Source organism: Lynx canadensis, chromosome F2, assembly GCF_007474595.2.
Source record: "Lynx canadensis isolate LIC74 chromosome F2, mLynCan4.pri.v2, whole genome shotgun sequence".
In the NCBI taxonomy this organism is placed as follows: domain Eukaryota; kingdom Metazoa; phylum Chordata; class Mammalia; order Carnivora; family Felidae; genus Lynx; species Lynx canadensis.
The window spans coordinates 19,867,455-19,889,404 of record NC_044320.2 but is presented as its reverse complement, the minus strand read 5'-3'; the positions used below and the strand labels follow the sequence as shown (position 1 = coordinate 19,889,404).

At 39.5% G+C, this 21,950-nt stretch overlaps 1 protein-coding gene across 6 annotated transcripts in view; it reads right to left on the bottom strand.

Annotated features, from left to right (window-relative positions):
• Nucleotides 1-590: 590 nt before the first annotated feature.
• The window catches only part of ENPP2 (ectonucleotide pyrophosphatase/phosphodiesterase 2), a 111,718-nt gene continuing 90,358 nt past the window's right edge, over nt 591-21,950 (bottom strand). For 3 of the 6 annotated variants that reach the window (XM_030303997.1, XM_030303996.1, XM_030303998.1), the window contains exons 20-26: nt 14,615-14,689; nt 13,157-13,293; nt 11,765-11,900; nt 10,792-10,869; nt 7,544-7,676; nt 5,922-6,078; nt 591-1,190 (exon numbers count right to left, since the gene is read on the bottom strand). In XM_030303997.1, the coding sequence (XP_030159857.1) occupies nt 1,020-1,190; nt 5,922-6,078; nt 7,544-7,676; nt 10,792-10,869; nt 11,765-11,900; nt 13,157-13,293; nt 14,615-14,689 (887 nt within the window). In that variant the 3' untranslated portion in view covers nt 591-1,019. The remainder of the gene's footprint in view (nt 1,191-5,921; nt 6,079-7,543; nt 7,677-10,791; nt 10,870-11,764; nt 11,901-13,156; nt 13,294-14,614; nt 14,690-21,950) is intronic. The other 3 variants (XM_030303999.2, XM_030304002.1, XM_030304001.1) reach the window with 1 other exon arrangement.

The window sequence follows — 21,950 nt, the reverse complement described above, 5'->3', positions numbered from 1 at the left end:
TGAAAAATCTCTGAATGACTTCCTCATCCTGTTTCACTATTTAAAGCTGTGGCCATCTACAATCACCCCACCTAGCATTTAGATGCTTGGCATATTAATTATTACTAACACTTTTCACTTGGCATTTATTATTTTCTACCTGAATTGGTTAATTATACTTTTACAGCTATACCCACCCCACCTTCTTACTTCTCTTTATATCCTCCATGGTTCATAGGTTGGTACCTTATACAGAATATATGCTTCAGATAGTACCAGTTGAGTTTAATACTCAGAGCTTTGAATCAACTTATCAAAAGAACCTACTCCTCCAAAATTCAAAATATTTTTAAAAGAGACTGGTGACAGAGGGTATTCTGGAGGTCTTCTGGTTCTCTTGCCCTCCGCCCTTCTGATTTCCCACAGATGTGTACCTAAACTATCTCGTCCAAGCCACTATGGCTGAATAGCATGGATGTTCCTTTGACTATATGAATTATATTCAACAAGGAAGAAGGCCCAATACAGAAAATGTATACTTTTCATGCATGAATATACCAGAAGCAAACACTCTAATTTATAAGTGAAATGAAGGCCAAATAAAACCAGAAAAAACTGAATGTGTGATTTATTATATTTAAGATTGGTCTAAAAGGCTTAAATATGTCTGTCATAATTAACAGTAAATGAATGCAACTTTACAAAATCAGTATTTCAATACAGTACAGGACTAAATGTGGCAACTGTGCACTGGAAAATTAATATTTCCTCAATGCAAATATCAAATTTGCAGCACCATTTAGAAGCTTCCACTAAAAATGCAAGCTGCAGTATTTATTACAAGCTCTACTCGGAACATAAGACTACCTAAATCAAGCGTGAGAGAAAACAGTGGAGTCATTCAAGCGTAATATGTCAGATTTGGTACAGGATTAAAATACTAACATTTTTTTTAATGTCCTCGTTTCAAATTAATAAATACAAAAACAATATAAAAATATACACCAGTTGATAAGACTGCACTGCAGATGGTCAGATCGTTAAATCTCACTCTCGTATGTATGCAGGTATGTCTTTAGCGTCAGAATTTCTGGATAGCTGCGACTGGTCTTTCGGAAGAAATCCAGACTGGTGAGATGTTCAATGTCCCGCACCCGAGCTGTGTGCATCTTTATGAGTTCTTCGACCCATTTCGACTCGTCCTCTGAGCTCTGCAATGGAAACAGAATACAATCAGAGTCACAATTTTCCAGAGGAGGTTCTCCAGATGATCAATTTGGTGCAGGGCCACAAACGACCCCTCCATACTCCTGCGCCCAGAGCCAGTGCCTGTGATTCCTTCCTGGCCTCCCTGGCCACTCTACCACATTCCTATTGGTAACACACCACAAATACCTGTCCTTGGCTGTTAACATTTTTGACAGCAATTAGCTGTACCAAATAAATGAGACATGTGGTGTAAAAGGGCCTTTGACTCAATAGGTTTTCAGAACATAAATCCAAATTACAAAAACCAAAGGCCCTGGAGAATTCAGTAATTACTTTCTTCCCCCGCTGCCGTCAAACTGCAATGTTGGGCACAGAGCAACTTGGAATGCTCTTCTGGCTCCTAAGGAAAGTGAAGAGCTTACGCTGGATGCACAGAATTTCACGTGTGCGTTCCTGGTCTTTCAGAAGAACCCGCAATATCAAGAACATCATCTATTAAATTGCAATGAATTGATATTCAAATAATGAGTTCAACTTAAAGCAGCTCAAGATACACCTGGTATTTTGGGGCCCAACAGGCCCGGGTTGGAATTGTGGCTTTACCACTTCCTGGCTATGAGACCTTGGCAACCCACTTGACCTCTCTAGGCTTTCTTCATCGGTTCACAAGGAAAAGAATGCTGACTTCAGCAGCTCCCTGGAAAGTAGGAAGAAGAAGAGAAAGGAAGAAGGGGAACAAAAGACAAAGTAGGGAAACATCATAGAGAAGAGGAAGGAAATCTCTTTCTGCCTTAGCTACTTGCCAAGACTGTCTCATTGGCACAAATTCCAGATGAAAGACATCCGGATGTCCCACACCAAACAATTTATTTGTGTCTCAGTTGAAATTAAAAGGCACTTTAGGACAAGTAATCCTTTATATTTTAAAAATACCTTCTTTCACTTTGGTGCGAAGTTGAGAGAAAGCATGAGATCTGAGAGCTCTGGGAATTGTGGGGGAAACGCCTACCTTCACTAGTAGACATGAGGCAGGAGGGCCTCTGCAAATAATTTCATTCCCAAATGCCCCCAGAACTGCAATGGCCCTCAAGAGCTGTTCCACAAGTTGAAGGGTGGCTGCGTGTCCAGGGCTATGTTCAGAAATGCCCTCGCCCAGCTCTTCCACCACCAGTGGTCTCAATGAACTCCCCACCAAAGTCCAAGAACCTGCAATGGGTTTTCTCGGAAAGCTCCAACCCACACAGACCTGGACAGGGAGCTACAGCAGCTTTTGCCAGTGCTAAATATGTACCACGAGGGTGTTGGTTCAGGAAACTGAGGCCTGGCCATCCCAGGCAAAATGAAGAAATAGGAAGAAATTGCTTTGCAGGCTGGGGAAGTAAGGATTTTAACCCTCCATGCCCCACCCTCCTAACCCAAGCTAACCAAGGTCTCTGCGATTCACAGGAAAAGACAGACCTAAATATAACTCTGCCCACAACGGTACTGACCAATCCTCAGTGCGACCATATAATTAACGAAGTAGGAGGTCTCCAAATGGATCAGGACCCCCTCAGAGTAAGCAGAGTAAGCATGAAGCTGTATTTTGGAAGAATTTTCATATTCAACTCTTTATTTGATTTTTCAGTGGTCTAATTTTTCCTCTTGTAAATACAGTCATTTGAATGTAAAGACAAAGGGGTAAAAAGGTTTTTCCTAATATAAATAGTGGCCAGCTGGGATTACAAGAATTCAGGGGGGAAATTGTCTTTTGCTAGTTCTTTCCTTGGGAAGTATTTGCCAATTTCATTCGAAGGGCATTTTCTTCTGGTTCTCACATGCTAAAATCTAGCCTGTCACTAGTCATTAGGAAATGCTGGCTATGCAACACAGGAAGAAAATATCTTCTGCCTGATGCTAGCTGGCAATCCACAAAAGTATTTGCTAGGAGAGACTCTAGGGTGAAATGCAAAACTAATAAAATTCAAATAAAAGTTCATGTGTACCAAGGGAAGAAGAGAAGGAAACATTTTAAAAATAAATAAATAAGTAAATAAACAAACAAACGCCCACCCATGAACTTCTTTATTACCTGTCTTGCTATGGACATTTATTTTTCACCTGCCTTTTCTTCCTCACTTTCTCATAAGATTGTGAATTCAAGCCCCAGCAGTTTTAAAGTGACATTCACAGCAAGGACAGGTTTCTGTGTGGGCAGAATAAGAATAAGAAACATGCTGGCCATGAACTCTACAAGAAATATCTCTAAGCTCTGTGCAGAGTCAGGAGCCAGAAAGTGGAGGGAGACAGCTGTGAGGACATCTGTGGATTTCATTGGTCAGATGTACAATTTGGGGTGACTGAAGAATGTCTTTGAATTCAGTGTCCCATCACCAAATTCCCCTGATGACAGAGAAACTTGAACACATACTCTCCAGGAATCTAGCTGTATCTTAAATGACCTCCTATCAGTCTGAAATGTCTTTGCAGTCTCTATCTTAAAAGTGCAAGGCAATTGTGAATTTCACTCCATAATATATGGGTTTAGTTTTTTGCACAAATGTTTACCTCTCCATAAGTTTCTAGGAAAACTAAAGTTCAAACAAAGTAAATCATGTTATCCAGAGGCATGACATCCCCCTGGTACACCATTAGCCACCCTCGTGTTTCCGAAGAATCAAAATGGAGAAGGTCAAGTCAATAAGCTGACGACAGCTTGCCTTTCACTTGCAGTTCCTCTGCTTCTCCACCTCCTACCAAATTATTATACGATCTTATTGATCCTTCAGTATAATATTGCTGCCTTCTACTCTCTTTGTTACATTTCCAACACCACAACCTCACTTCCAGTTCTGTTCCCTCAATCCCGTGAATCTTGCCAAAGCACTTTGAACACCAGGCTTGACCCCTTCCAACTTAAATTTATCTCCCTAAAGGAGAGCCCTGAAATGTTGCTCTTATGCACCAGCATTTTCCGTGGCTATTTAATGCTTGTGCAATAAGAAAAGTTTCTAAGGTCCCAAGTTTCTACTGTGGAAATCTGATAAATTTGAAGGAGGATGGGCTTTTGAAGTCAGAGGACTTGAATCTACAGTTCTGTTCTCCTACTGACTAACCAGGTAACAATGTACCAAACTTTTCGATGGGAGCGGGGAGAATAACACATATACCTGCCTCGCAGGATAATTAGATGATTAGAAATAATCTATGGAGAGGACCTGCCCAGTACTTGGGTGGTAACACATACTCAGCAAATGGTAGTGATTCTTACCTCTGCCACTACGGCTTCCATTACTACTACTTCCATTTAAAATTTATTCCAATCAACTTTTGTTTTCTTTTGTTTGGGGGGGGGTTGTTTTTTGTTTTGTGTGTGTGTGTGTGCTTTGAGAGAGAAAGAGGGCTCAAGTGAGCGAGGAGCAGAGAGAGAGAGGAGAGAGAGAGAAGCCAGGGATCACCTGGGGCTCGCGTTCACCTAAAGCGGGGCTCAAGCTCACCTGAAGCGGGACTCGAACTCAAGCGCTGTGAGATCATGACCTGAGCCGAAGTCAGACGCTTAATGACTGAGCCACCCAGGCACCCTCCAAGCAGCTTTAAAAATCTTATCTCCCCCCATTACCCTCAATTCCAATATCCTGGTCAAGCTTAATTAGCTATCTTGGCCATATTTCAAATTTTGTATTTGTGTCCTGCATCCCTTATTTTGCTCTGAACATCCATAGCCTCAGTCTCCTCCCACAGCTGAAGCCCTAGTCCAAAATCTACCTTGCCCATGAAACTGATAACCTCTGTTGAAGCTATTCTCGGGCCTCTTTGCCTTGTAGGGTAGCAAAGTCTGCACCTGTTTTCTGCTCCCCCCTGCTGCAGGCTGCCTTGAGTAGTGCCTATGTTTGACACACTGTTGTTTCTCCCAGAGCACCACACACAGTTTAGGAACTGAGTAGTGCTTGCTGACTAAGATCCTCTTCTGTAGATTGTATCTCTGCTCCTGCTATTCTATAAAGCAAAATCATAGAGGTTACTGCTTCTAAAATCAATCTTGGAGCACAGTCTTTCTGTCACATCGAAGAGATCTGGGGAAGTGATGTGATGTGTCCCTGAGTGTAAGCAGAAGGAGTAGAGGGCCAGGAGCACACTGCATGGCTCCCACCCCCCTGCCAGGGACCTTCTCGTGATGCCTTCCTGCCTCCACTTACAAATAAGGGTATTGGGTGTCATCTGTGCTGTTTGGGAACGGTGACCTGTTACAAGTGCCCTCATAACTAGCAGCAAATGAAAAATCTGATTTATAAAGTATATACTCCCATGTATATGTGTCTTTATAAAAAGTTTTTATTATAGAAATTTTCAAATGCCCGCAAAAGTAGAAAGAATAACATAATGAACCCCTATGAATTCTTATCTAGTTTCAACAATTATCAAAATGTTGCTATTTTTATCCTACCTTTACAAAATACATATGTCTTTTGCAAAACCAAAAACATTTGGGCATTTTATCATTTGACAAAATCAAACACGTAATCGGAACTATAGTGAATGCACACTTCCATGCCTCCCCACACCCTTACACTGAAAATTAAAAAGCCATTCAAACACAAAGTTCTGAGGTGATAAGCAAAGGTCTTTTCTTCTTTCCACTTGGTTTTACTGTATAGTCCAAATGTCTTATAATAAGTGTATAAGAGCTTAATGGTGGGAATATAAATTAAGAAGCAAAGATGAATCATTTTAAAGGACTCTGTCTTTGAACTCACATTGCAGCTCTCCTCATTGTCTGGTCTGTGAGGGAGAATGAATGAGGAGACAGAGAGGGGGCCATCACACTTGTCGGCAGGCTGGGTGAAATCCAGGCAGCTGGTGATGATGCTGTAATAATGAGTTGGTACGGGAATGGAGCTGCCCTCCACATACCTGGAACAGGAAGGAAAAATAAAGTTACAACACATGTAATAGCTTTCTTGTTTAAATGGTGACCCACGAATATTGCCTAAGTCACTAAAATTAACTTCCATTCAACTGAATCATTTTTCACTTCTAAGAAAGTGGTCCACTTCTGTATTTTGAACCCAATGTTTTTATTGCCTGGAATTCCCTTTCTCTTACCTTGGCAGAGTGAAAACGATATTCCAGGCAAAGAAAACAGCTTGAACCAAGGATCAGACGTTGGACACGATGAATGGCTCAAGATAGTGGAAATGTGAGGCTGGAAGAGTCAATAAAAGCCATACTTTGGAGGTTCTGAGGGCTACATTGTGGAATTTGGGTGTTATTGTTTACGTAGTAAGGCCTCACTGAAGGTGTCTGTGGCAGGGAGAGTCATCAGAAGATCCATGTTTCGGGAAGAGAACTTGCATAAAATTGTATAAAGTGGACCTGAGGCAGGAGACGCTGAAGCTGGGGCAATAATAAGCCCTTTCAAACTCCAATGAGATGCTGAGCTTGGTAGAGAAAACTCATTCACTCAAGGAAATACTAAGGACTAATGAGCTAGTGATGAGCGTAGAGATGGAAAAAAAAAATCTTTTCCAGTAAACTGAAGTGCAGAAACTCACAATTCCTTACCTGGTTCTCTATTATCTTAATTTTAATCATTTTTAAAATACTGAAATTACGACTAAAATGATAATTTTGGTTAAAAACTACAGCAATGATCAGCAATAAAATAAATGTACAATTAAGTTGACATTTCTCATATGGATGACTAGAAAGGGAGTAAGATAATTCCTATGTTATTAATTATGTGTATGAAAAAAATTATTGTTTGTTTGTAATTATCTGTAAATCACAATTAAACCTTCTCATCATTTGTGCCCCTCTGTTTCACACATGTATAAAATTAAATGACTTCTTATGAATTTGTCATATTTGTATCTACTTCCTTTCTCCATCGAACTGTTAGCTCCTTCTGAGCAAGTATGCCTTATCTTTTTTTAATCTCCCCAACAGCATCATGGAGAAGGGTAGAAACAACTAGATTTTACAAAAGTCTCCATGGAATTTCCTATTAAGATATACTGATCCGGAAATCTAAGGGGTTCCAAAAGTCTCCTCAAATAATGGAGATGAGGGAAAATTATCATCTTTCCACTGACGAGTTGATAAAGAATAAATGACAAATTAAAAAAAAAATCTTTTGATACTTTTCTCTCATGGAATGGAAAAGTACATTTATTTACCACAAAACTCCATTCCATTCCAACCACCAATAAGACATTTAATCAAGCGTCCAAAAGCACTGAAGAAATTACAAAGAGATTCAAAGAGCAAAGGCCTTTAGGGCTATCAGCTCTTCTCTAGTACGTGAATATTTGAAAAAGAGCCTTGAATGAGATCTTAGAATTTAAAAACACACACTGAGTGGAAAAGACAAACTTACTGTTTGATTTTGTCCTGTGTGTCATGTAAGCCATCATAGTCATAGTCAAAAATTGGTCCACTTATCACATTAACTCCATTTCTTTCTGAAGCATATTTCTTCACCAATACCCTTTGGAAATAATTCCAGACTCCTGCGGGGGGGAAAAAAATCTGTTCTTCATGATCAAAACTCCTTGCTTTGGTCAAATTCTCTCTGGGATCAGCCAAATGTCATAAGCCAAGGGACAGTAGAGCTCCTGCGATTCTTGAAAAGAATTCATCCTGAAGTACCAGCTGTGTGTGTCATTTATGAACGAGCAGAGAGAAAGGCATGGAGACACCAGTAGGGGAGTTTAACCCAGCCCAATAAGTCGGGGGAGGGTTCCTCAATGAAGTGGTTACTGAGCTGAGATCTAAAGGATAAATGGATGCTTTACAGGCAAAGAGATGGAAACAGAACAGGCAAGGGGAATCGTGTGGTCAAAAGAGGAAGGACAGTGTTTGTGAGAAACTGAAAAAAAGGCCTTAATCTACTTTTTCTTCCTTCATGATCTCATAGATATACTTGTTCCCAAGTTTATGTCTCTAGCCCTGACCCTCCCAAGGAGCTCCAGACCTGTTATCCAACCACCCATTTCAGGGTCCACTTGACCTAATGACCATGTCTGGCAAAAAATGATCTAAACAAAATTCTTGGCCTCCATTCCCAATCCTGCTCTAACTCCCTGCTTTTCCATCAGGTAATGACACTCACTCACTCACGTGTTCGGGTCCAAATCCTAGGAGTCATTTCTGACCTGGCTCCTTCTTTCCTACACACGTGAACAAGCCTTGTCAGTGCTACCTCTGAAATACACCCCCGTCATCCAAATCTGACCACTTTTCGACTATTTTCACTGCATCCATCCTGGTCTCAATTACTATCCTCTCTGCAAAGAACTACCACAAAAGACTACTTCCCAGGCTCCCAGTGAGAACCTCGCTCTTCCCTGCAGCCCACTATATAATAGCCACTCGGATCATTTTACACCATACCCAGAATGTGTCACACTCATCCCAACTTCCCGTTTCTAACATTCCAGATGATGTATCACTGCAATTAGAATAAAATCCTAACCTTGCACCGTGGCCCCTGCCTACCTGCATGACTCTGTTTCCTCCTTCCCCCTCTGGTACATGGCTTTCTTCCCGTCTTCCCATTTGCCAAACTCATTTCAGATTAAGCTTTTGCATTTTCTCTTCCTTTCATCGGGAAAACTCCCTTATCTGTGCTTGTCTGGTTTCTTCTCCATCGCTCATTTCTCATTTTCAAGATCACCTCTGGAGGGGACTTCCTTGTCCACATTAGGTCCAGGTAATATTATAGTCAAGCAGAGAGAGGAGTGGAGAGGAACAGAGTGGGGAGAAAGGAAAGGCAAAAGAGGGAATGACAGAGGACAGGAAATGCGAATAGTGAGTTGGTTCTGAAATGTTAGGTTTCGCTGAACTACGTGCTACTCTACATGAGGGCTGTGAGGCTTGGGCTATTATCACTTCTTATCTCCCCCTGTGAAAAAGTACTTGGCTGTTTTTTCCCTAGTGCTTCTACCATTCTTTAGACCCTCTGATACTCTACTCAGAAAGAGCAGTCCACCGGAGCCAAAATACCACAGATAATTATTTGCAAGAGAGAAAGGAGGACCATGGGAGAGAAGTTCGAATGTTAAGCACAAAAACTGGAAAGGCAGAAAGGGAGAAAAATAACAATGAGAACAGTCAAAAGGCCAAACCCACAGAAATGTGGCATGTGAGAAAACCAGTCCCAGGGAAGAACAGGGAGCCCTCTGTGAAAGGCCTTTCGCCATGCCAGCCTCAGGGTGGTACCGTGTGTTTCCTTTATTGCTGCTTGGTCAAAAAAGCATCAGCAAAGAACAAAGATATTCAGGAAACCCTGATGTGTGGACATTATGAAGATGCATTCCATGTAATATTATGACAAATCTATCTATGTCAGTTTCTGAAACGTTTCTCAGTTGGGACTAAGAAAAAACTAGGGAACTGCCTTTTAAAAGCATTCTTTAATTTTTCACGCTTAAGCAATGGATTCATTCTACCTTTGAATTAACCTCCACTTACTAACTAGGACATCAAATAAACATTTTTTTCCTCTAAACCATGTTGGCCATTTCACTGATGTCAAATTCTGGAGGCCTGCCACTGGAGATGACACTCCACAATCATGCATTCTGAATCTGACACTTCATTTCAGCCCAAGAGTCCTGGAACACAACCAGTGGTCCTCTGCCAAGTAGAAGTAGGTAGAGGTGCTTCCTTTTCCTACCTTTCCTATAAGAATACAAGTCTCCTCACAGTAAAAGGAGGTAAAAATTATTGCATAATGCTTTCTCTATCTTTGGATGGATGGATGGATGGATGGATGGATGGGCAAATGAGTGAATTATCTGTTATCAGAAATAGAAAATGGATTATTCCATTGGACAATTACGTCATATCCATATAAGCCATAGATGTCATGCAATAAAATCTCATAATTTTGTAAATGAGAGGTTAAATAGCATTTCTGTAATTATATAGCTAGTTGTCAGATTCCAGGGAAGTCAGTGTTTGGACCAGGGCTCACTGTGCCAATACCATTCACGGCATCATTTTCACCCACAAATATTTACGTCACGCACAAAGACATTATGGCTGTTCAAAGAAACTAAAATAATTTACAAAGCCCTAAGACCATCTGAATTTAATACTCTGATGATTCAGAAGATCCTTTAAAGTTCTTCCTGGGTTTCAAGGTCAACATTCAGAATACATCATTACCATCCACCCTAAAGGGGGAAAGTTCTGGTGGCTTTTACTTTAACATTCAATAAATAAACATAAGTGTTGTTAAACATCAAGTGGCCTCCAAAACAAAAGAAGACCCTTCTTAACCACCAATATAATGAGCATTGAAATAGAAGGAGCACCAGTTTAGAAGCAAAACACAAACTGGGTTTGGTTCAGTTTCTATCATTCGTGAATTGGGTCATTTCTTGTGACTTTAATTTTTTAATTGTAAACAAGAGACAAACAACCCACCAACCTCCCTCACAGATTCATATTTTGGATTAATAGTAGAGAATTTACGTTAAAGTTCTTCAACAATTATAAAGGCTAAACACATGAAATATATTATTATCAAACTTAATATAGAGGTAGAAAGGGTAAGTGGTAAATTTAGAAATATTTCTTTTCATAAATAATAGTTTACTAGGTAAGTATCAGACTTACGTTTGAAAGCAGGATACATTGGAACCATATTGGTTACAAGGAAAGCATCATATTTAGCTTCTGGTGAAGAGCTCAGATCTAAACGTTAGGCAAACAAACAGTGTCCATTACTTCCCAAAATCGACATCAATAAAAATGTAATCTACTAAAATGGTCTGAACAGTTTGAAGTGAATTGTGTATAGATCTACTCTTTTATTTCTACTCATTCCCTACTTTAAACAGTATTTCCCAGTTCCCCTCCCACTCAATCTCTTTTCTTCACCAATAGCTTTCTCCCCCAAATTTTTACAATGCTTTTTCTTCCTACCTAGTCTTGGGTCTACTAAGTATTATGTATATAGGTTTTAGAGTTTAAAAAATGTCATCAAGGTAATGAGAGATAATTAAAGGGCTTCCCATATTCTTTTTTTTTTAATTTTATATATTTTTTTAGTGTTTATTTACTTTTGAGAGAGACAGAGACAGAATGTGAGTGGGTTAGGGGCAGAGAGAGAGGGAGGCACAGATCTGAAGCAGGATCCAGGCTCCGAGCTGTCAGCACAGAGCCCGACACGGGGCTCCAACTCACAAGCTGTGAAATCATGACCTGAGCCAAAGTGGGCCGCTCAACCGACTGAGCCACCCAGGAGCCCCAGGGCTTCCCATATTCTTAAGAGATCACATCTCTAGTATTTAAAACATTAATGTCCTAATGATATACCATTTTACTGTCAGATTCCCATTAATGATGTGAGGGGCACGCTATATATTCCCTTGCACTTCAGAATTCTCCTGGAGAACAGGATTTGTGAAAGGTGGTCTGTTTTCTGACCAATTTTGGAAGTATCTCATAGAAGTTCAATTTTTCAATCTCTTGAGTGCTCCTCTTGAAGAAGACCTAAAATCCTGACAGTCCAGGAAATCCTAACAGTCCAGATTCTACGAAATAATATCCCTCTAGAATGGTCAGATCCTGATATGCTAAAACTTACAAGGAGGGAAGAGGAATCCATAGGACATCTGTTTATCATTTTTGTAGGCCAAACAGCTTTGACTGAAACTTGGAGACACACGGACATCAGGCCGGACGCAGTTGGTCAGGTGCTCAGGGATGCCAGAGACCTCAGCCTGCATGTTGAGTCAGAGGTAGTTAGCAATGCCATCACAAAGACCATGCCAAACCAACAAGGAAATACCAAAACCAAGTTGCTCTGTTACGAACAGCCAGAACGCAAACCCCTCTAGCTTTTACCGTAGCTCATACTTGGACGTTGACTCCTTAAAACGAGGCCTCCTCACCCAACACCCCCAAAAACCAGCAAGGATTCAGTTTTAAATATGGTAATCCAGGAATTTGCAAAATCTTATTTTTTCTTAGTGGCAGAACACTTTTATCAGTCTTAAGTAAAGCCACAATATATAAAGCAGAAATTGCATTGTTGAAATAATGGATGGGGTTCCATGGGAGACAGCCTTAAAAAATAACACTCTAAGAAAAAATATAGAAATACCCTCTATAAAAAGAGAGACTGCATATAAATCTGTGCACCAGGGCATATGTACATGCACACCGTACAAGCGAACAAGAAGCTGTGTTTGCAGCAGTAGAAGTGTTCCTTTGTAATCAGAAATTAAACACATACTTCAACTGCCAAATAAACTTTTCTAATTCCATATATAAACTTACCTATCTCATCTTCACCAAAACTGAAACCCCAACATAAAATCTTTATTAAAAAACAGGATGTTGATAGTCAAAGAGGCTGTGCATGTGTGGGGCCATGGGTATATGGGAACTCTCTGTCCTTATTCAATTTTGCTGTGAACCTCAAGCTGCTCTAAAAAAATAAACTATTAAAACAAACAGTCAAATCTTGGCGGCTTCTGCAACTATCGGGCAATGGCAAACAGAGGAAAAGCAACAAGCATTAGTATATACTTCCTTTAATACGTTGATAATTTAACATATTCCTATGAAGCTCTTAGAAGAACATTGAATAAAGTCTAATTCAAAATACTTTGCAGGACTCCTGGGTGACTCAGTCGGTTACGCATCTGACTTTGGTTCAGGTCATGATCTCGTGGCTCATGAGTTCGAGCCCCGCGTCAGACTCTGTGCTAACAGCTCAAGGCCGGGAGCTTGTCTCGGATTCTGTGTCTCCCTCTTTCTCTCTGACCCTCCCCCACTCACACTCTGTCTCTCTCTCCTTCAAAAATAAATAAAGATTAAAAACAATACTTAGTAATAGATTCGATATAAGATTTCTTTCTTCAAGATAAATTAAAATCTTTTCTAAGACAAAATTCTGTTAAGCAAGCAATCATTACATTAATGCAAAGAATGTAATCGCATGAAGAATATAAGCCCCAATTTTTTCAGTGACCTGTTTGGAAACGGTGTATGACGTCCAGAGTGGCATTAGGAATATTTCACTATAACCGCTTTCAAAGTCAGTGTGATACAAGATATCGTATCGAGTCCGATAAAGCACTGCAGGCCGTCCGTAGAGGAGGTGTCGCTCTAGGAAAGAGAACAAAAATTGTGTTAAACACACATTAAACTTTATATTAAATATGAAAGAAATATTGGCAGAGTCAAGTTGTCCATAATTTGCTTGCTTACTTATTAATAGTGTAGTTCCTTCTTCTTAATTTAATCAAGTTAGTTTCCCCTAACACTTTGTGGTTTATCTGATCACCTAAGCATGGGTCAAATCTTACAGTTATCAAAAGTATAATATAAATGCCATATTTATTTTAATACTTTCTTTAGTTGTAAAGAATTTTAATCTGTATAGGAATGAAACAATATAGGAAATTTTTAAACAATTCAGCTGAATGGAAGTCAATAGGAGTGATTTTTATACAATTAATTCATTTGACCCCTGGAAAGGCTCATCAAATTAGCCAACGATTTAATTAAGAGGAAGGCACTCTTTGATCATTATTTGCAAACTGCAACTCAAATAATGCATTATTTCAGCATAAACAGTGAGTAGTGATGAGCATTTAAAGTAAGCAGATTTGTCACATGGAGAAACACTCTTTAGGTAAGAACTTAAAGGAACATGTATAGATAAAGTAAGTGGGCATTCAAGAGGGTGCTTTAAATACAGAGAGGGGAGGTCATCAGTTACCAAAGAGCTCAAGACCATAAGAATGTAGACCTCCAAGAGAAAGCTCTCCTTTTGTGGGGTGGGGTGGGGGGGGCGGAAAGAGGTCTGAAACCTTACTCTTTTAAGGAGATGGAAGTTTAGTGTGCAAACCTTCATTCCACACCCACAATAAGTGCCTGGAGTTTGATCTGCACATTTTGGATAGACTAAAGTCAGAACTTCCATAGATTCTTGGAAATTGGGGTCCTACGGACCAAAATATTTAGAGATTGAGGCTTAGGTAATTCACAATTCCCTAAGTGATCATCAAAAAAAATGTTTATGATTATTTTTATTGGAGAAAATCAGTTCTGGTAATCACTTGTTAAATTATGTATACATGTTGCTTTAATTAAAGTATTACCATTCTATGCAAGTAACAGAGAAAACTCTTCGGAGAATATTTTGCAAGCCTTTCCCAAGTAGAACTGCTGACTTGAGGCAAAGGGGCCCACACCTACTAAAGCAAAAGCCTGTTCTGGGTAATGTGGCTTCTTCAGCAAGCAGTCAATGTAGAAGCCTTTTTTAAGCTGCCAAATTTGGGGACCCACCCCTAAAAATTAGAACATAATATGATAACCTTATATAAACAAAATATAATGAACAAATAAAAAGCCAGCAAATCATAACAGTAGTACTTGGGGGCAGTTAACCAAGTCAGACTTTCCTTCAAAACTCAAACCAAACCTTTTCTAGGTTCAAAATTTCCATTAACGTTTTCCTTGTTTTCATTTTTGTTGCCTCTGAATTTCCTGGTTTCAGCTGGAAGCAGAAGTATCAAAATTCTTTGAGAAGCTATTCTCTTTTTATCATTCAAGTTTTAATGCTTACCAAACACATTCCTCCAAATTCAAATACAAGCCTAGCATCCAATCTATTCCATTAAGAGACAACAAAACAGCAGCCATGTTTTTCCATGCAATACCCCTCCTAAGAGCAGCCACCAACAATAGTCTTGGGCAATCTAAAGATTCCACCAAACATGGCTCCCCCTCCAGTCCTCATTTACTGGCATTCCTCCACATAACAGCCCCTTCCATGAAGGCTGGTTTATTTATAACACTCTGGTCATAACCATCCTTAGCAATTCTATGCTATTATAATGTGATTCCTTTTCATTCTACTGGGAATGGCTTCTCCAACAGACCTGTCATGTCTCTCCCTTCAAATTTATCATTAATGTATTCTCCCTCATCAGACATTTACTGAGTACCTTCTTTGTGCCAGGCCTTTGGCTATAGAAGAGAGATGCTGGGCAAAGATAATTAAGTTACAGCTCTTACCTTCAAAAAAACTCACAGTTCAATGGGAGAGACCAACATGGTACAAATAACTCAAATGCAATATGATACACACTATATCAGAGATATCTACAGAGTGCAATGGGAACACAGAGCATGATGAATATGGTGGATGGGGATGAGGTGGCATCAGTACAGTCTTTACGGAATGCACAAAGATAAGCCAGGTTGACCCCAGCCTTCCCTGTCATAATTGGTAATAGTGCCCCTTTCCATACCCAAATGTGGATGACAAACAACAAGCTCACATAGTCCAGCCCCCATGGAAGTGAAATGAAGAAGCGGGTTGGGGGGGGGGCGGGGAACAAAAGGGAAAGAGACATCTTAAGATTCACTTTCTTTTGAAAGATTTCCTCAGTTGTTTCTCCATCTCTATTCACTCTTCTGCTTTGCGTGTATAGAAATGTGCACTGCAGGGTCGCCTGGGTGGCTCAGTCAGCTGCACGTTCGACCTCAGCTCAGGTCATGATCTCCCGGTTTGTGAGTTCAAGCCCCACGTCAGGCTCTGTGCTGATAGCTCAGAGCCTGGAGCCTGCTTTGGATTCTGTGTTTCCCCTCTCTCTGCTCCTCCCGTGCTCATGCTCTCTCTCTCTAAAAAATAAACATAGAAAGAAAGAAAGAAAGAAAGAAAGAAAGAAAGAAAGGGAGGGAGGAAGAAAGGGAGAAAGAAAGGGAGAAAGAAAGAAAGAAAGAAAGAAAGAAAGAAAGAAAGAAAGAAAGAAAGAAAGATAGATGCACTGCAGGGGTGCCTGGGTGGCTCAGTTAAGTGTCTGACTTTGGCTCAGGTCATGATCTCACAGTTTGTGAGTTTGAGCCCCAGGTTGAGTTCTGTGCTGACAGCTCAGAGCCTGGAGCCTGCTTCAGATTCTGTGTCTCTGTCTTCCTCTGCCCCTCCCTTGCTTGTGCGCTCTCTCTCTGTCTCTCTCTCAAAACTAAATAAACATTAAAAATATTTAAAGAAATGTGCACTTCATAGCTCCCAAGCTAAGCACATTTGCTGTTTTGGGCACATAGCTGAAGTACAAATATTTCATGATGTGATTTCTTCTCAATTGTTAACTGGACATATTTGGCATGAAGAAAAAAAACAATATACTGGTTTTGATAGTTTCCTAAAATTCAACTACTTTCCCCAATTAACCCAAAGAATCTACTTGGGTCTTCCTGAAGCATAATTGCTTCATCTAAGCAAGAGATGAAATAATCTTTGCAGTAAGAAACACAAACTTTATAGTCCAGAATCAAAATTTAGATCTTCCTTTTTCAGTTTATCAGAGTATCAACGGGCCACTGATTCTTGGTTACAGCCTGACTCTGTTACTTTTTGTGACACTGTAGGCAAGCCACCCATTGCATTTCTGTTTAACAAAAAGTTCCTGTTTGAGCCATAAAAGTGTGCTTGAATCTCAGTCTCTGGACATGTAAGATCTTCATCCTGAGACCAGCCACCCTGCAGATGAGCCTGCAACCTTCTACTTTAGAAACATGCTCCTCATGATTTCTTGATATGGGTCTAATGCATTCCATGTTTTCCCAGCTGGGTTCCTCCTCCATCAGATTCCAGACAGAGTCTTCATTCCATACCCAAGTTCCCTGTTTACAACACTTCTCTGGCATTTTGGGCATATCCAAGGTTCTCCTCCAGACACCACATTTGAAAAAATACTTGGAGGCATATCTTTTTAAGTGGTGTGGACTTTCCCAGGGCTCATTCTTTTGTCTTCCAAAATTTGGTCATCCAGACTGGAGTTTGTATTTTTTTCCCTCTCAGCTTCCTGATTCATATTCCCACAGATTAGCTGGCTGACTTGAGAGCCACATGAAAATCTTTTTTTTTTTTGTCTTTTTTTTTTTAAAAAACATTCACTCCCACAAAATATGCCCTTGGATTTTACCACATAATCTCTACTCAAGGTCTTTCCTTTTCCTGCATCCTTTCTCCTCCTTCCCCTTGCAAGTGCCTGCTATCATTTATTGCCACGTCAACCTCCCCTGAGATTTGATTCGATGCTTCTGTTCTTTCTTATCTCAACTCTTAAAGCACTATGCTATAATTCATCAACTGGCTAAATATCACAATAAAATAACAATTTCATAAGGACAGGGATTTTATCTATCACTAGATCTCTACCTCTAACAATACCAAATGCATAATATCTACTTGGTAAATACTTGTTGAATAAATGGATGCTTGTATTATTTTTTGAAACACTGTTCTTTATGACTGTCAAGGACTGACTTTCCACATATGACCTGCCTAATACAACCCTGAGAGAAAGACTAGGCAGATCAATATCATCTCCATTTTACTAATGAAGGAACTGGAGGTTCATGATTTGTACAAGACAATTCAGCTACATAGCAGTACCCAGAATCTAAGCCTCCATCTTCCTGGTCCATTATTTTTCCTTAGCATTTTGGGCCGTCTCCAAGTGGATGCTAAGTGCTGGGTTATCTAAGGGAGGGTATGCTGGGATGAAGATCCAGCTACTCCCAGACATGAGTTCTGCCTGAGTCATGACTGCTGCTAAGCTAATAAGAATAGCAATATGCCTTGAAAAAGAAAAGCAAAGTTGGAGGCATCACACTTCTGGACAAGCTGTAGTGATTAAGACAGTATGGTACTGGCACAAAAATAGACACATAGATAAATGGAAAAGATAGAAAACCCAGAAATGAACTCATAACTATATGGTCAATTAATCTTTGACAAAGCAGGAAAGACTATCCAATGGAAAAAAGAGTCTTTTCAACAAACTGGATAGCAACATGGCAAAAGAATGAAAACTGGACCATATTCTTACAACATACACCAAAATAAATTCAAAATGGATTAAAGACCTAATGTGAGACAGGAAACCATTAAAATCCTAGAGAAAACAGGCAGTAAATTCTGTGACATCGGCTGTAGCAACTTCTTACTAGATATGTCTCCTGAGGCAAGGGAAACAAAAGCAAAAACAAACTATTGGGACTTCATCAAAATAAAAAGCTTCTGCGCAATGAAGGAAATAATCAACAAAACTAAAAGGCGACCCATGGAATGGGAGAAGATATTTGCAATGACATATTTGATAAAGGGTTAGTATCCAAAATATATAAAGAACTATAATTCAACACCCCCCCAAAAAAACAAATAATCCAAATAAAAATGAGCAGAAAACATGAATAGACATTTTTCCAAAGAAAACATACAGATGGCCAACAGACACATGAAAAAGATGCTCATCATGGCACAAAAACAGACACACAGACCAATGGAATAGAATAGAAACCCCAGAACTAGACCCACAAACGTACGGCCAACTCATCTTTGACAAAGCAGGAAAGAACATCCAATGGAAAAAAGACAGCCTCTTTAACAAATGGTGCTGGGAGAACTGGACAGCAACATGCAGAAGGTTGAAACTAGACCACTTTCTCACACCATTTACAAAAATAAACTCAAAATGGATAAAGGACCTAAATGTGAGACAGGAAACCATCAAAACCTTAGAGGAGAAAGCAGGAAAAGACCTCTCTGACCTCAGCCGTAGCAATCTCTTACTCGACACATCCCCAAAGGCAAGGGAATTAAAAGCAAAAGTGAATTACTGGGACCTTATGAAGATAAAAAGCTTCTGCACAGCAAAGGAAACAACCAACAAAACTAAAAGGCAACCAACGGAATGGGAAAAGATATTTGCAAATGACATATCAGACAAAGGGCTAGTATCTAAAATCTATAAAGAGCTCACCAAACTCCACACCCGAAAAACAAATAACCCAGTGAAGAAATGGGCAGAAAACATGAATAGACACTTCTCTAAAGAAGACATCCAGATGGCCAACAGGCACATGAAAAGATGTTCAGCGTCGCTCCTTATCAGGGAAATACAAATCAAAACCACACTCAGGTATCACCTCACGCCAGTCAGAGTGGCCAAAATGAACAAATCAGGAGACTATAGATGCTGGAGAGGATGTGGAGAAACGGGAACCCTCTTGCACTGTTGGTGGGAATGCAAATTGGTGCAGCCGCTCTGGAAAGCAGTGTGGAGGTTCCTCAGAAAATTAAAAATAGACCTACCCTATGACCCAGCAATAGCACTGCTAGGAATTTACCCAAGGGATACAGGAGTACTGATGCATAGGGGCACTTGTACCCCAATGTTCATAGCAGCACTCTCAACAATAGCCAAATTATGGAAAGAGCCTAAATGTCCATCAACTGATGAATGGATAAAGAAATTGTGGTTTATATACACGATGGAATACTATGTGGCAATGAGAAAAAATGAAATATGGCCTTTTGTAGCAACGTGGATGGAACTGGAGAGTGTAATGCTAAGTGAAATAAGCCATACAGAGAAAGACAGATACCACATGGTTTCACTCTTATGTGGATCCTGAGAAACTAAACAGGAACCCATGGGGGAGGGGAAGGAAAAAAAAAAAAAAAAAAGAGGTTAGAGTGGGAGAGAGCCAAAGCATAAGAGACTCTTAAAAACTGAGAACAAACTGAGGGTTGATGGGGGGTGGGAGGGAGGGGAGGGTGGGTGATGGGTATTGAGGAGGGCACCTTTTGGGATGAGCACTGGGTGTTGTATGGAAACCAATTTGTCAATAAATTTCATATATATAAAAAATAAAAAAAATAAAAAAAAAAGAAATCAGAAAAAAAAAATAAAATAAAAATAAGAAAAAAAAAAAAAGATGCTCATCATCATCATCAGGAAAATGCAAATCAAAACTACAATGAGATATCACCTTACACCTGTCAGAATGGCTAAAATCAACACAACACAAGAAACAACAGATGTTGGCAAGGATATGGAAGAAAAAGAATCCTCATGCACTGTTGGTGGGAATGCAAACTGGTGAAGCCACTGTGGAAAATAATATGGAGGCTCCTCAAAAAAGTTAAAAATAGAACTACCCTACTCTCTAGCAATTGCACTACTAGGTATTTACCCAAAGAATACAAAAACACTAATTTGAAGGAATACATGCATTCCAATCTTTATAGCAGCATTATCTATAATAGCCAAATTATGGACACAGCCCAAATGTCTATCAAGTGATGAATGCATAGAAGTGGTATATATATAGTGGAATGTTACTCGGCCATAAAAAATAATGAAATCTTGATATCTGCAATGACTTGGATGGAGCTAGAGAGTATTATGCTAAGCAAAATAAGTCAGAGAAAGAACAAATGCCATATGATTTCACTCCTATGTAGAATTTAAGAAACAATATAAATGATCATAGGGGAAAAAAAGAGAGAGGCCAACCAAGAAACAGACTCTTAACTATAGAGAACAAACTGATGGTTACCAGAGAGAGGTGGGTGGAGGGGTGGGTTTAAAGAGTGTACTTGTTGTGATGAGCACTGGATGTTGTACAGAAGTGCTGAATCACTAAATTGTACACCTGAAACTAACATTACAATTACATCGTACATTAACTAACTGGAATTTAAATAAATTTAAAGAAATTAATTCTTAAAAAAGAGAACAGCAGGGTTCCTGGGTGACTTAGTTGGTTAACTGTCCAACTCGTGATTTCAGCTCAGGTCACGATCTCATGGTTCATGGGCTTGAGCTCCACATGGGGCTCTGTACTGGGAGCATGGAGTCTCCCTGGGATTCTCTCTCTCCCTCTCTCTCTGTCTCTGTCTCTCTCTGCCTCTCCCCTGCTCACACTTGAGCGTGCTCTCTCTCTCTCACACAAAATAAATAAATAAATATTAATTAATTAATTAATTAAAATGTAAAAAGAGCGGCAATTTGTATCAAAGTTGTACTTCAGAAACAACTTCCAAACCCTGATAAGCGCTGAGTTTCTCTGGACACTTCCTCTTCATTCCAACCCTTGGAATAAGAAGCATTTATAGAGAAAAGCACAGGGCTGTTGTATCACACAGACCTGGAATGAAATCTCATCTCAGCTTTTGATAGCTCTGTGATTCCATAACTTAACCTCCCAAAGCTTCACATCTCACTGGGATGTTGCATTGTTTAGAGGCAAAAGTGTAAAGTTCCCAGCTTAGTCTTGACCCAAAGTGGCTGTGGTTGTAGTGATTTTGTAAAGAACATATGCTCTACCTCAGTAGCAGCAAGGAACACTGGTAGGCAAAGGTTATTCAAATTCAGTGTCAATTGTAAAGAATTATACTATGTATTGATTTCTTCCAAATCTTCCCCAACACACACACACACACACACACACACACACACACACACACACAAGGATACACACACAGAGAAGCACAAGTATATCTCCTACTTTCTCTAGCACGGCTAACATCTCCAGAAATAACAAAAATTAGAAATATCTCAGAATTGGAAAGAGCTACAAAGATTGCCTGTCTAGCCTAGTCTCTTTATGCTTTAAGGTTAATAAGAATTATGAGTGTTTCAGTCATTTATCCATCCAAACTAACTTCTTACTGTGTGTGTGATAAAGAGTCCAATGTATACAGTGTTAAAATGATTTTTAATTACTTCTTTCACAAAGGTGATAATGAATATGAATCTAAGAAAATATAAACCATTTTTATATAAATGTAAATAGAATAAAGACTAAGGCGAAAATAAATAGTATAATTATTCTTAAAGTGAAAATTATACCTGATTATGATGCCCAAATTGCTTGCTATGAGAGATTTAAAATTTTTCATTTTGCTCATTCATTCATCTATTGACTCAATGGTTCAAAGAAATCAGCTTTCATTGCAC